Below are 14,536 nucleotides of genomic sequence, written 5' to 3'. Positions count from 1 at the left end.
GTAGGGACTATCTTAACCGAAGATGTAGCGGAGATCGCGACTTGACTCATTCCAATTTTCTCGCGGCTTTACAACCTAAAAAAAGACGACAAACTAAAATATTATCCTGGGAGCTAAGCAGTTGCGCGTGATAGATACTGCCAGCGTTTTGTAGGTGACGCTCGTCTGAAGGTGCTTTCCTTTTGGGATGATCAGGATCAGGATTCGTCGGTTCCTTTGATGCTCTATGACCGCGGGGATCTCGGATCATTGATCCTAATTAATTGATCATCCCAAAGGAACGCACTCTACACAGGATAAGCTGCAATCAGCTTTTGTGGGGGATGGGTATTGAAAGTTGGGTCGGTTGTATTTATAGAGTACTTGAAATTAGTTGTAGTCATGAAGGTGAAGGTGATAAATATGGTAGGTTTTCGAATGTTTCTCGAATAGTTTTTTTATGAAGCTTTCAATTTGCCCTTGTAGACAAAGCACCCTGGGCCCAGTTGTTCGAATGCCGATTAGATTAAATTTTAACCCCGGTGTCTTTTTCCTTTCATCAAACGCATTTTCTCGGACAATTTTCTCTGTTTTTTTAGAGTAGCCAATTATCAAATTGTTGACAAATAGAATTAAACTGAATTTGCCTTTTAAGCTTTCATATCTGAATTCAAATTTCGAACTGGGTTATCATAACCCAGCTTTGAACAACCCGGCCCTGAAGATCAAAAAGGAATACCGTGGGCTGGGAAGTTCAAAATGATGTTTTTGTGACGTTGTTCATATTTTTCAAAGTTCTTTATAGCATGTTAAGTTAAATGTCAGGTAGTTTCTAGTTAGTCTTAAATTAGAATTAGGTAAGAAATATTTGGAATAAAGCCGTTAAAAGACAAAAGGATGTGGTAGGTTGAAATGATAGTGGCAAATGAAGCTAAATGAAAATCGACTAAGGTTGGTTATAATCGAACATCATTCTCTGTCAAGTTAAGTACGTAAAAAAATGCATTTATTTTGCGCTATTCTTTGAATTTATTAAATTAGTTGGGTCGTATAAAGTTAAATAATGCTCGGTAGATTCCTTGTAAGACTTAATTTAAGAAAGGTAAGAACACATACGTAAGATAAAAATTATATTCAAAGGGATTAAAAAGTCAATTTGTAACAACGGGTAGGAGCCAGCACATGGGGCTTATTAAATTGTTTCTGACAGATGAACAAGTTTGTAAATCCTGATTTATCACTGATATACTCGTGCGAATCATTTAGATCGCGTCAGTCGTCTCGGAATGTGCTCAGGCAAGAGCCATCATGGCTCTTGGTTCAGCAATTTAATTTAAACCCCTCTCACGTGACGCATGACGAGCCAGACGACTTAAGCGATCGTCATATTGACCGAGCTGATATTAAAAATTATGTAGGGCAGGAGCATTTTGAAATTGCATTATGCCCGGATACTGAAAGCTTAGTAGCGGGTTTTGAGAACAATCCGATAAGCAATTGAGTCACTCTCTCACTCTAGTGTAGACAGTGCGCCTACCTTCAGACCTGTACTGTCGATGTATTGAGCGTTCGCCCTTGGGGATCGGAATAGCTTACTGACGAAGTTGACCGTCTAGTACAGGTTTGACAAACGCAAGAGTTATTCAAAACAAATGAGGAAAAATTGGCCTCAAAGTGTCTCTACCTCTTCATGTAATATGAAAAAAAAGGAAGGAAGCAAAAGACTACTTAACTCCACACACAATGTAGTGTTGCACTAGTGTGGTACCTCTTGTCAAAGTGACCGTTGGCTTTGGGGGGTGGGGGAGTATTCCAGATTTCAAGTGACAGGGATGATGGAAGGATTTTTTTGGGTACGAAAATTTTGGCAAGGATGTCTTTGGTAACTTGATTTAAGTAGGGAATTTTGCGGTATTCATGACTAATGTTTCTACTTTTACGTTATATCATTCAATGCTTTCTGGAAACTTTTATGGCTAGGAAATTCGGCATGGGATTTTTGGGGGGTTAAATTTTGGTCCAGGGATTTTTTAAGGGGTTTTGATTTTTGCCCCCATTCGATCATCCCTGTCACTTAAAAATCCGGATTACCCCCCGCCCCCCACCCACCCCTTGTTTTCTGCTACCAATCAGGAGAGACCTTACGAGCGGCTCCTACACAACTGCTCGGAAGAGGTGACCGTAACCGCTTAATAGAGATGATCGCTTTTAAAGATCCGGTTTTCAGTAATCAAGGAGAATGATTTCTGGGACTTTCGTGAGTGAACGCGGTTAATAGAGGTTCGCTTAATACAGGTTTGACTGCAGCTTATACACCCCAAACTCGAGAGGCCGACATAAAAACGACGATTTGGTTGTCAACGAACTCGCTGTGATCAAAGTTCACTCCGCTCTATATCGTTACCAGACTTTGCATTCTAGTGATTTTGTAGCTTTAACTAGCTGATTAGGGGTTTTATTAAGCTCAAGAGGAGTAACATTGGTGCAATGGACAACTTGGAAACTAAACTTCATGAACCCTGTCCCGGTACTAAAGATGACTATTAGATGCATATTATTTTACTCTTCGATTCCTCAAGTTGACTTCACGAAGGTTGCCAACTGTTGCTTTAGAAATAAGCCAATGTTTTGTGCAAATGTACGAAACCTGAAAACGAAACACGGTATTTTTTTCCTTCTTTTTATAACGAATTGAAAAGTGCGTTTACTGCAGATTGAAATTGAAAACATTGGGTGCAAGTTTGATTCTGCGTAGAAATTACGGACCTTTATCAATATATGACGCCGATTGAACCCCGGGGGGTACTTCCTTATATAAGCCATATGTGTAGGCATGTGTTGCCCCGAGGGGTATGGTTTTTGCGCCGTTTTGGTCTGAAAAAGAGTATAAAATTTCCCTTTTTGGTGTGGAATCGGGAATGGTTTTTGAAAGAACTACGAGAGTACGTATTTGTCGTTTCACTGATTCCAAGTGATCAAGAAAGAAAGAGAAATATGCGAATTCGAAAAGGATTTTAAGAAATCGTCTTTAGTAAGGTTCTAATCTAAGTAATGATGACAATTTCTTAGAGGCCAGGTCCGAAAACGGGTATGGCCAGGCAAGATTTGAAAACGGATGTGAAAAGGGGCATGTTTTGGTCTGAAATAGGGTCAGGATTTGGAGAACTGACCGGGCGGCACAATCTTACTAAGAATTCCCATTAGTACCCCCCAAGATTAAACATAGCAAGGTTGCAGTTATGCACTGGACAGCTGTCTTGATTAAAACTGTCTTCAAATATCATGAAAACGCATTTCGTTGATTTCTAGAATGATATTTGTTTTAAGTTGATTTCTTGGTAAAAGAACCTAACATAGATTGTAGATGAAACTTGGTTCACTAATGTAACAGGTTAAAAAAAATGATAAAAATTAATGAAAAGTGGGGGTCACCATGCTCGTTTTCACGTCACAATGCTGACAAATACGGCTATTTAGGACCCTTTGACAAAAATTGCGCGCAGCCCAAAACTAGACACAAAGGAGAGACTTTTCGATGATGCATAGGTTATCGCACAAAATTTGACTTAAATGCATTGTTTATCCACTTAAATACCAGAAAAATGCATTTTAATGCCATTGTTTTCACTTTACGCTCCATAGTAGACTTAATTTGGACAAGCGCTATTTGACCCTTTTTCGCCCAAACCGTACAAGTTAGTAAAATTGCCAAAAAATCGTATCATAGATTTATGCCAACTTTTTTTCTCATTGAAAAGAAGCACTGTTCTTGTTAAAATCTAAAAAAAAAAAAGGGGGTCACGGTACTCGTTTTTGCGGTAGAGCTGCAGAAAGTGCGCGCCAAATCAACTTCCACCGATTTTTGAGAGAGAACTGGAGCGAGTTTTAAAATGGCATGTACATGGAAGGGAAAGAAAGCATTAAAAATTATTTATCGGCTGCTTAGTGAGAAATCAGCCTGAAGATGTTCTTAATTCTTAAACTTTGTTTTATATATAAAAAAATAATGATAAATTCAGATAGTTTATTACATGTAGTTGACATTTATATCCTTGAGCTAGTTGCAGCATAACATGATCCTCTGGAGCATAAATCCTAAAGACACCCGGGCAACTGTTGTAGTTGCGTAATTTTCAGAATATTCAGTGTATTTAGGATTTCCCTGTTGTACTGTTAGCTCTATGCAAGAGAGGAAGGGCTATTCTTTTTTAATTTCCGTTTCGCTTACACAGCTTTAGCAGAAATCTCTCTGTAGTCGTTTTCGTCAACAAGACGATTAGCAATATCGCTCTCCGCGTCTTCCGCCATTTTGTTCTGCGTCAATTCGTGAAGGGCGCGTGGCTCTGAACGTGGGTCATCCACGCGCAACACATTCGCGCTATGTGATTGGCTGTTGTCTAATCCCCCTTGGGATTTGTGGTCTTAAAAATAACTTGAGACGAATTACCTATAGAATGGGTGTGTATGGGGGATGCCTTCTCTGTCCCCTTTATCCTCTCTTGGTAGCAACCATTATAGTTACATAGCTTTCTTGTTCCACCACCCTCCCCCTCATTGTATAAGAACATGTTTTATTTGCCAGGCTGCTCTTAATCCATTTGTTCTTATATGCGGGTGTTTACTGTAGCTGCATGCCTCGATGTTTGTGAAGTTTAAGCGAAATCTGTCAGATCGTTATTGAGACATTTTGGAATGAAGTTTTCATGGTCAGAAATACAGTAAAAAATGGACAGTCTTGGATGTTTGGCCGTTATCTGTAGAAAACGAAGCGCTTTTGACATGCAATTTCACCTTATGATAGCTTAAATCTTTTTAAAAAAGTGTATGAAAGATTATGGAGATAGATCCAGCCGATTGCTAGAAAGGAGGATTTGATTAGTATTTATCAAGGCGCTCTTGTTAGCGGTTTGGTAAACATTTCGGTCTACTTTAACAAATTTAGCCACTGAACGACCTGCAACCATTTTGTTCCGTTTGTCTCTAGTACTAGGATCTTCCTAGCGGAAGCAGTTTAAATGGTGCTAGGATCTTCCTACTACTCCCTCTTTCTCTTCCTTATACCTCTCAGCTAGGAAGATCCTAGCGCTAGGGACAAGTACAACCTTTTGCTTTAAAACCAGAAACTCATGAAAAACTTATAAGTTTCTGATGTAAACTGAATAGAGAAAATGGCGCTAGAATGGTCCGCCTTCTAGAATCTTGCTGGTTGTAGGATCTTTCTCCCTCCATGTAAACATCCCCATAGACTAGAGTGGTTTTCGTTTGAGTGTAGTAAAACCAAAACCAAAGTAATTACTCTGGCCAGTCACATAGGACACAGACAATACATTGAACCAATCAAAACTCGAAGTAATTACATGTGGCTGACGCAAAGCGCGGGAAAATGCATGCGAGCGCGTCACAATTGGCTTTGGTTTTACTTCTGATTGGATGAAAAGGTGGCGCGAATCTTTTAAGCCAATCGCATCGTGTAGAAAGTGCAAAACCAATTACTTTTCGACACTCAAATGAAAACCGCTCTATGTTCACACTATACCGAATAGCTTTTGACTGGCACGAAAACCATAGCGGATAGGGTTTCTGTTCACACATAAGAAGGGCGATTTCAGCGCAATTTCTGTAACATAACCTTAGCCTAATGCCATTTTAACGTTCTTGTTACCGCCGTCGCCGTGGTTTCTAAAGCCTCCTAATACGACATTTCTTTACATTCTCTTAATTTCTATCCCTTACCGAGCTAATCAGTTGAGCGAACAGCAATTTGCTTCATTAAAGGCGGCGATCAGTTATTGTAGTCTTCTGTTGACGGACAAATTAGCCTGCGAGCAAGCTCTCAGTCGCGAGAAGTCACGCGAGAGCAACGCTCGAAAAGAGACCCTCCCGGCTTCGCCGTTCGCTCGCGCGTTCTCTCGCGGCTCGGCTAGTGGGCGAGAGACAAATAAATTTTGCACTACGCATCGCCTAGTTCGCATAACATTGCGCCTTCAAAGGTGGCGGTGATTCTTAACGGTCGCCTAAAAAGAGGTAATAAGGCCCCTTCTGTAGTCCAAATGCTTTTAATAGCGTTGCTGAAAATTCTACACTGCTAAAAAAAGGTGTTTGTCATGAAACTCGCCCCAGTCCCCTTGCGCAAAATCATCATTTGTAGCCCCTGTTCGTAGCCGAAATTGTCCCGTTGTTGTCGTTTTGCGATGAAACGGGAAAGGAGACCTACCTTTTTTACTTGTATTTCTACTCGTTATAGCTACTCAAAAAATGTATATTAAGGAAAAATGGTAAAATTTGCATTTTTTCTAGATATGAATGACGTGAAACTCCGCATTTAGAGCCACAGAGAAGTGTGAGATAATGTTGAAACTTTTCATTTCTCTACAGCTTTTTAAGATCAGGTAATACACGTAACTGAAAAATTATAACACAGACAAACAAACGGGCTTTTAAGATTCACAGTTTTTGCTATATGATGAATTTTTCATGGTTGTTCAAGTTTCGAACATATCGCGTAGGAGAAACAAACTCAGAATTACAGGAAAACAGGGGCGAAAACAAGCACAGTGACCCCATCTTTTCATTGCAGTGTTTGAATGTCCCATATATGACATTTGTGCCAAGTTGTTGAAAAAAAATTTGTCGATGTAATACCCAGATGGAACGATGTAAAAGGTTTAAGCGGCCTTAATTATTCGTTTTTTTATCTTTCAGCCCCGTTTATAGGTGGTTTTCATGCAATCTCGGGAGACACAAATAACAATGGTGAAATGAACAAATTGCTGGTGGACAAACAAAGCGAGCTAATGAGCGATCTTTTGTTTACCGTCCACCAGCATGGCGGCGATGACGTAACGTGAAAACCACCTATATGGAAAAAAATTGTCCCGGGTAGAAAGTTAAGATCACCCGCCAAGCCCAGTCAACCTTTGACGATCGTTTATATGAAAAAGGAGCCCTTTTCCATAGTCTGATAGCCTGGGACAAGGCTCCGCATTGGGGAGAAAGGAGAAAAGAATCGGCTTGGTGGAAAAAATAAATCGGCGAGTGAAGCGAGGGTAGCGTGGGTAGTCTGGGGAAGAGAAAGGTGGTGCCCGCCCTTTCCCCCTCCCCAGGCCACCCCTCTGCTCGCTTCGCTCGCCGATATTTTTTCTATTTCACCCCGTTTTTTGCCTTTTCCCGCCACTGCGGATCCCGCTACCTATGCCTGAGCCAGCAAACAGCGCTCACGCAGTCTCTGATTCTCTCACCTTGACTGAGATTTGACTCGGCTGGACAAGCCAAAGTGTTTGTATTGAGAAAAGGTGGCTTGGCTGTGTGGGTGACCCTACCATCACACTTGCTTGGTAACCTTTCAAGGAAGAACTGGAACATTGAACTGATGAAGTGTAATAAAACTGCTGTTTAACAGAAAGTTCCTTTCTCATAAAAAGGCCTTCTACGCAATGTCATGATGTCTTGGTAATTTTGATTCAGGCTCAATATCTCTTCGCTTATCCTTACGGATTTCTTCAGTCTTGGCAAGGTATAATCAACATTTTGCAGGACTTGCGATGTACTTACTACAAAACTCAGCTATTGCCCCTGCGCCCTCTCCTGGCTTAATAGGGAGCTTTAACATCGACGACGGTGAAAGTAGCAGAAACGTCACTCTTAACATGAATGCGCGTTTTTTAATTTTTGTCGCGTCTATTCCAATTCACAGAAAATGTCAAATGTAGGCGAATTTCCCTGGAGTTAATTAATTACTTGGGGACCGCACTCAAGTTTAGAAACGGAAAGAAAAATTCGTCGTCGCTTGTTTACGGTCCTCCACAAAACTTAAAATTAGGCATTTTCACGGCGCAGTTGTACAGGGACGGCAAGGAAATGAAATGTACAAAAAAAGCGTGATGCGCGTGCTGAGTGCGGTTGTTTTGTTCAACAAACCTATTACTTTTTTGACGTCCTCATTGCCGTTGCTGTCGCCGTTGCTAAGGCACAGTGCCCCCCCCCGTTATTTTTCGACCAAACTGAGGCCCGTGGGGCCGAAAAATTTCTTTTGGAGACCGCCCCCCCGCCTTATCTAAGGGTCTGGATGACCGCTTTCCCCCTTATCTCAAGGTCAGGATCCGGCACTGAGGCATGCCTAGTTTGTTTTCGGAGAACGTACTTTTCAACTTTAGAGAAATCTTGACATTCTCTTCCAAGATGTTTTCATGAAGTAACGGTTCTCAGAAAGATTTGGTGTAGTTTTAGATATTACAATGAAATGTTATTATAAACCATTTTGTTTGAATTTCTCAAATTTTTTTTTTACTCTGCTTTGACAAAAAATTGCCTCGAATCCATGTTTCTTGATTGTTTCGGTATGGCTTTTAAACTGGCATTGTCAGGGTGGGAAATGCTTTATTTGACTTCGAAAGACATGGTACGAACGTTACTAACAAGATAAATTCAAACTTTTCGCAAAGCGTTTATGAGAATGCTTTTAATCTCTGTTTTCCTTTTATGGGCCCCGTAAACATGGAGAAAACTTGTCCCTTGATCGGAGCAAAGGTCACCGGCCTACCTGAGCTACCCTGGATGAACCAGCTCTTCCTACATTTCCTTAAAAAGCTTGGTGAACCATTCACAAGAGAAAAAAAAAATGTTGCCTCGGTTAGAGCAGTGACCCGCCTTTCTGGGTCACTCTATTGTGGTGACAGTAGGGTCACCCTCCTAGCCGGGCCAGAGGTCAACTCGGTCAAGGCAAGATAATCAGAGCATGCGCGAACGCTGGTTTTACCCAGGGCTTAAACTCAGGGCATGCATGAGAGCTGTTGGCTCAGATAAAATGGGTCAACTTTTCAGTCCTTATACAGACACTCGCTAAAGTTGACTCGGCTGAGACGCTTCTATCCGCGACAAGTTTACTCCATACAAGCGGGGCCTAAGTTAAGGCTGCATGGACTCTTGAACTGCTGTATTGTGATAAATGGGGAATCCCAGGCTTGCCCTTAATAAAAAATGGCGTCCGTCGCAGGAAAATTATTGCTTTTCCTTCTGTTAGGCGGTTGTGTTTTCCTTGTAAATTTGCAGGATCTTACCATGGAGGCAGTACTTTCAGTGCCTTACGGGCAACAGTAATATTTACTACAAAAAAAGGCCAAAGCAGCTGAAATTCCAAAGCATTACATGCCCTTGACTGGAGAAAACACGTACGGTTGCTCCTTCAACGATTGCGTTGTCGGAAAGTCGGTCGCCTGGCATCACTCACATAGGCTCATAGTCACCGCTCATATCTAGCCTGACAAAACAGCCGACATTTCTGGACGCCATCATTGGCTTCCATGCAAAATGACGTCTGAGAAAAGAGCCAGAGGAATTCCATTTTGATGACGCGTCTCAGACAGAGGATTTCTCAGGCTGCGTCCTTATCCCATTCTTATTTTTCTTCACATCGGGCTTCGGCCCTCCTACCGTACAATTCCGAAAATAAACCCCTCCATGTATAAGCCCCTCCAAATAAGCCCCCCAAACTCGTAACGCAAAAAACCCTCCGTTAAATCGCCCCTCCAAATATGAGCCCTTCGGGGGCTTATACTTGGAAATTGCCCTCAAATACGTATACAAAGTCACACAAAGCAAAACGGTAAATTTCCTTCCAACTATAAGGCCAGCCCAATCGTTTTGAAACGCAAACTTTCCGTAGATAAGCCCCTCTGAATATAAGCCCCTCCAAAAATAAGCCCCTCTAAAAAGGGCCTTTGAAAAATATAAGCCCCGGGGCTTATTTCTGGAATTTTACGGTAACTTATCGCGGGATTCGCCGATTGTTCACACGTGCTCTCGATCAATTGTGTCTCAAAAGAAACAGGAGGCACTTGCACTTCTTGCAGCCTAAATACTTGCAAATAAAAAAGGGCAAAAACTGGTAAAGTAAGATAATGATTTCCTCCCTGAATTAAGGATATTTTCATTCTTTTTATTCTCTCTACTATGCGTAGCAAACGCTTGCTACGCTTTCGTGCCTCCCTCGCACGCCCCGTTCTTTCTTGCGACCATTTCTTCCAAGTACCTGCTTGGCTGGCTTTATACCCTCCAGCATTTTCATTATATCATAGAAACAAAGTGCTCTTTTGAGCTTAACAAATTAATGCGAAGGTTCTTTATTGGTCAATAAGGTCAAAATAATCAGAAACAAAAAACTCTGATGCCAGATGGGCCTCATAGCCATTCCAATTCACTATGGTCTATCTGACAGCAGGCATTACTTTCTCGACCAATTTTCATCAAAAATAAAAATGCAAACCATTCAATACAGAAAGTCTAGAATCTCGGAAATGAAAGAAGATGAATATACAAAAAGCCTTGCCAAGAATCAGGTCTGTGCAATATTTCATATGCGAGATATTCGGAAATTTTACCCAAATTTTTAAAGCTTTGTGTGGTCGCCGTAAACCAACAGAAACATGTTTTTGAGTTTCCTAATGCTTGAATTCTTCGCCTGAGGAACTCATTATTCTGAGACAAGGAGTGATAAGATGGCAAAATCTCCCCCAAATAGGTGTTTTTAATCCACATAAGTGCTTTCCTGGCCGTCAGCTAAATGCCGCGTCACGCAAAAACCTGTAATTTCAAGCGTCCTCTATCGCAAAACGAAGAACCCTTTCGAACCGAAACTTTGTTTGTATAAAGTGTTTTACAGTGCTGTAATACCTCATGAAAGTAGAAACTAAGAAGAATCGACAGTTTCTTAGTTTGAAATTTGGTGACATGTGAAAACCGAGAAAAAGTGGAATAGGTATATGAATAGCTTGAGGGAAATGAATTTATGATGAATTTATTGCTGAATTCTTCAGAAACATTTACTTTGATCAATAGACCAAAGAACCGAAGAAAGCGTTCCTCCTTTTGTCACGTGAAAAATCACATGAACTTCCCTTATGGCAAACTTCGCATTTATAATTAGTTTGTTGCTATGGACACGAACTCGCACCGCCGCGAATTTCACTTCACTGAACACTCTAATCTCGTATTCGTCTTTATTTACCAAAAGAATCAATCCACAGATTTGTTTGTATTCTAAATTTCGACGTCCAATTTCTTCATGGTGTTCGGAAAAAGTAAGACGGGATTCAATTTTGTTCATCAGGACCAGATCTGGTGAGAAAGAACATAATTATCGCAGTCGATTTTCTAATTAGTTCGTCGTCACGTTTGACTCCATCCCAGATTCCATTTGTAAACTGTAGACTCAAGTGATGATTTTTGTGGCTTTAACTTTGTTTAGTAGTGCACAGCAGATAGGAGACTGATACTAGAACTTAAGTAACTTTGAGTAGTTAAAAATTGTTTTTTTTCTCCTACAGGAAAGACCACGTTGGTCATGAACACAGCGCGGCGAAACGATGGCCTGAAAACTGGGGGTTTCTCATCGGGCAGTACAAAATCGTGAGTATTTCTCGTAAAATTATTCATGGAAAGTTCATCCTTCTGGACTATCGAGGCAGTATACATGCTTAAACCGTTCTGATGTTTTACAGTGCGTTTTATATAAATTTCGAATCATCGATCATTCCAAAGTTGTCATGGCGTTCAACTATTGTCATGCAAGGTTGGAAATTTACATTGTTCACAGCTGGTTTGAATTGTTCAGCACTTTTGTTGACGTTTTTCGTAAGGACTTCTTAAATTGATTTGAGAAACAGTCGCTAGTTTAAATGTAATAGAAAATCTTAACGCCCTTTAACCTTAAATATGACATCAAACTTTAAGTTATATAAAAGGAGGTCTATAAATGATGTCGAATGGGGCCGGTCTCACGCAACTTGAATTTTACAGTTTATGCAAACTTTTGAATAGTTTTTCACAATATATCAGTTTAACTGATTCATTATAAAGGCTGTAAACTACGTTTCTTTTCTAAGCTTATTTCTTCAAATAGAAATCGAATTTCCTTTTATTTAATTATGGCATATTATGGCACGGAGGAAGGGAGAGAAAAGGCAAAGAACTTAGTAGGGAGGGGAAGGGAGTTACTTACTCAACTAGTGGATGATGCTTGATCCTTGTAATACTGGCATGCTCAGGAGTTACCCTTAGGAGGACAGTTGCAAACAAAAAATACTTTCGTAGGAGGGGTGTGGATATTTTTTGAAACAACCAACTGTCTCTTGCTTTCAAAACACTGTTTGGCTTCCTTCGTTAAATTTGAATCCCTGTTCTCCTAGCTGGCAAATGAAGATGAAAGTGTTGAAAATGGTACCGCAGCAGTAAGAGTCAAACAAAGACGTGAAGCTCTGAAATTACCACCAATTGATTCCAGCGTTGCATCACAACTGTCAGTGGGCAGATCAACAGCAAAGTTTCCAACCAAGACTTCTGAAGAAGTGGGCTGGCGATCCAGTCAATTACACTGTAATTTAGAAAGATATGGAAGGTACACAAAGCTGAAGACATCATTCCTTGGACAAATGAAATGGCCTCCTGAAGCAATTGATTAGTTTCTCAATATTCTTTATCTTTGGACAATGATTTTATTGTAGATAGTCTGTTTTTGAACTCAGTTTAATCCTTAATTCCCCTTGTTTTTTACTATTTTTATTTATGACGAGTTAAAGAAAATTTCAACCAACAAACTGGCTTGAGAAAGAGTATGTTGTTGTTGTTCAATTTTTTCCCTGGTTTATAATCTTATTTTCCTTTATTTAAAACTTGTCATGTCATACATTAACATACTGCAAAACAAAGGAAAATAAAAGATAAACCAAGGATAAAATTGAACCACAACATTTACATGCGTCCTTATGAGGGTAGCACTACCCCTATCATCACTGCCATCGATATCAATCTGAGCCCGATTGATATCCATGGCGATGATTGGTCATAAATTTTTAAATTAATCTCTTGCAGGCATTCAGGCAGATGTGGTTCAAATTCATTTTCCTTATAATATTTTTCTCTCTCTCTCTCTCTCTCTCTTCCCTGACAGCAGAGGAAGCGTAGACCTGAGGATTTACTCCTCTCATTCTTAAAAGGAACCAGACCCCCCACCAAAACATGCAAATTTCAGATTTTTAGACTCTAGAATGTAAATACATGTATGGAGCCAGGACTGTAAGGGGGAAAGTTGAGTAAGGAAATTTTTTAATCAGTGAAAATTGAGTGAAATTTTGAGTTCTTTTAATATGACATTTTTTACAAAGCATTAAGCACAACTTTAAGAGTTAAAGTAAAATGCATATTGGTTTTAACAAGGAAAATTTATTTTTTGGTGCTTCTGTTGAAAAAAATATAAATAAATATTGAGAAAGGACGAGTTTTAATTTTTTAAAGACGTAACCAAAGGCACTAGTTTCAGATTCATTACAGTGAGGTATAGGTAAAGAAATTTTTTTAATGAAAATTTATTTTGAAGTTTATTTTACAGTAAATAACTGGTCCTAAAGGAAAACAGTTTTAAATTTTGTTTCCCTCAGATGTGAGTGTCTTTCTCAGCTCCACATAAGGAAACATTGAGATTCTCAGTCAGGAATCAAAATTTAAAACTCATTTCTGGGGGAACAAGTAATAATGTTGGGTGATCTGTATTATGGATGCCAGAGGTCTTCTCACTAACCCGCAGTAGGAAACGCAAAAAGTGGAGTGTTTGAATGCATCATCACTAGGAGCACTATTTTTTGATCAACACGCTCTATGTTTTTATTTCCAAGCAGTAATGCATTATTTTTTACAAATTAATTTAAACTATTTTTTAGCTATTGATCTTTTTTTAATATGGGAGAGGGGTGTTATTGGCTTCATTTTGCTTTAAGATGAATGTGTGTTGACTTAAACTTTTTGCATGCCTTTGTTACCAAATAAAAAGTTTGTTAAGTTTTGTCCAAAACTTTAGACTGTATATCTGTCTGTTCCTCCTTTCTTTGTTAAACAATGTTACTTGGCAGGGTTGATACCTCGAGCTTGTTGCTTGTTACCCCTTCCTTCCATGAACAATATTTAAACTTTCAGTATCTGTACTTAAGAAACAGGGAATGTACTCAGTCTCTACATTTTTTTCTGGCAGGTTCTCCTGGTTGAATATGATAGCCTTTTTATGAACCTTCACACCATGTGAATTATCTCTCTGCAGAAAAACCATCTTGTGCATCCTGCCACCATTTTTGCCTTTCTCTTCTTGTTGCTTTTTACATATTTTTAGATGATATCTGGTTGTAATAGAATTTAATAATTTGGCGTGCTATGACTAGTTTTGGCTAACTACGTGCCAAGAAATTGTAAGCAATATTAAGATAATAAATGTCTTGTCTTAATCTCCTGAAGAGCTCACAAGACCAACATGCCCTCATCCTCTAATAATTTTAATGCTTCACTATCACAGGCTTACAATCCCAGTGCCTCATTGGTTTACCCCAAAGTTTAATTTTCAGTGAAACCACTTCCAAATAACCCACCCTACTTCTATCTGAAAGCACATGCAATTTGCACTGAAGGCAATATTAGAATACAGTGGAACCCCATTAATACAGTCACCAATGGGCCAAAAATGTTTGGCCATATTAACGAGGGTTTTTTTTTCCGAGAAAATGTATGGCCGTTTTGCCAG

At 39.7% G+C, this 14,536-nt stretch overlaps 1 protein-coding gene across 1 annotated transcript; it reads left to right on the top strand.

Moving 5' to 3' along the window:
* Positions 1-10,935: 10,935 nt before the first annotated feature.
* On the top strand, positions 10,936-13,819 carry LOC140928081 (ciliary microtubule inner protein 1-like). The gene is made up of 3 exons (XM_073377802.1): positions 10,936-11,094; positions 11,301-11,382; positions 12,162-13,819. The coding sequence occupies exons 1-3, from the start codon at positions 11,039-11,041 to the stop codon at positions 12,432-12,434; spliced, it is 411 nt and encodes a 136-aa protein (XP_073233903.1). The 5' UTR covers positions 10,936-11,038; the 3' UTR covers positions 12,435-13,819.
* Positions 13,820-14,536: the final 717 nt, after the last annotated feature.

The sequence above is a fragment of the Porites lutea genome, chromosome 2, assembly GCF_958299795.1.
Source record: "Porites lutea chromosome 2, jaPorLute2.1, whole genome shotgun sequence".
In the NCBI taxonomy this organism is placed as follows: Eukaryota; Metazoa; Cnidaria; class Anthozoa; order Scleractinia; family Poritidae; genus Porites; species Porites lutea.
This window is presented reverse-complemented; position numbering and strand designations above follow the sequence as displayed.

Excerpts from the sequence above, each read along its gene's own strand:
- LOC140928081 (XM_073377802.1), top strand. The coding sequence starts at position 11,039 with ATGGTGTTCGGAAAAAGTAAGACGGGATTCAATTTTGTTCATCAGGAC. Across the intron at positions 11,095-11,300 it reads GTTCATCAGGACCAGATCTG|GAAAGACCACGTTGGTCATG; the intron begins GTGAGAAAGAAC and ends TTTCTCCTACAG. Across the intron at positions 11,383-12,161 it reads TCATCGGGCAGTACAAAATC|CTGGCAAATGAAGATGAAAG; the intron begins GTGAGTATTTCT and ends CTGTTCTCCTAG.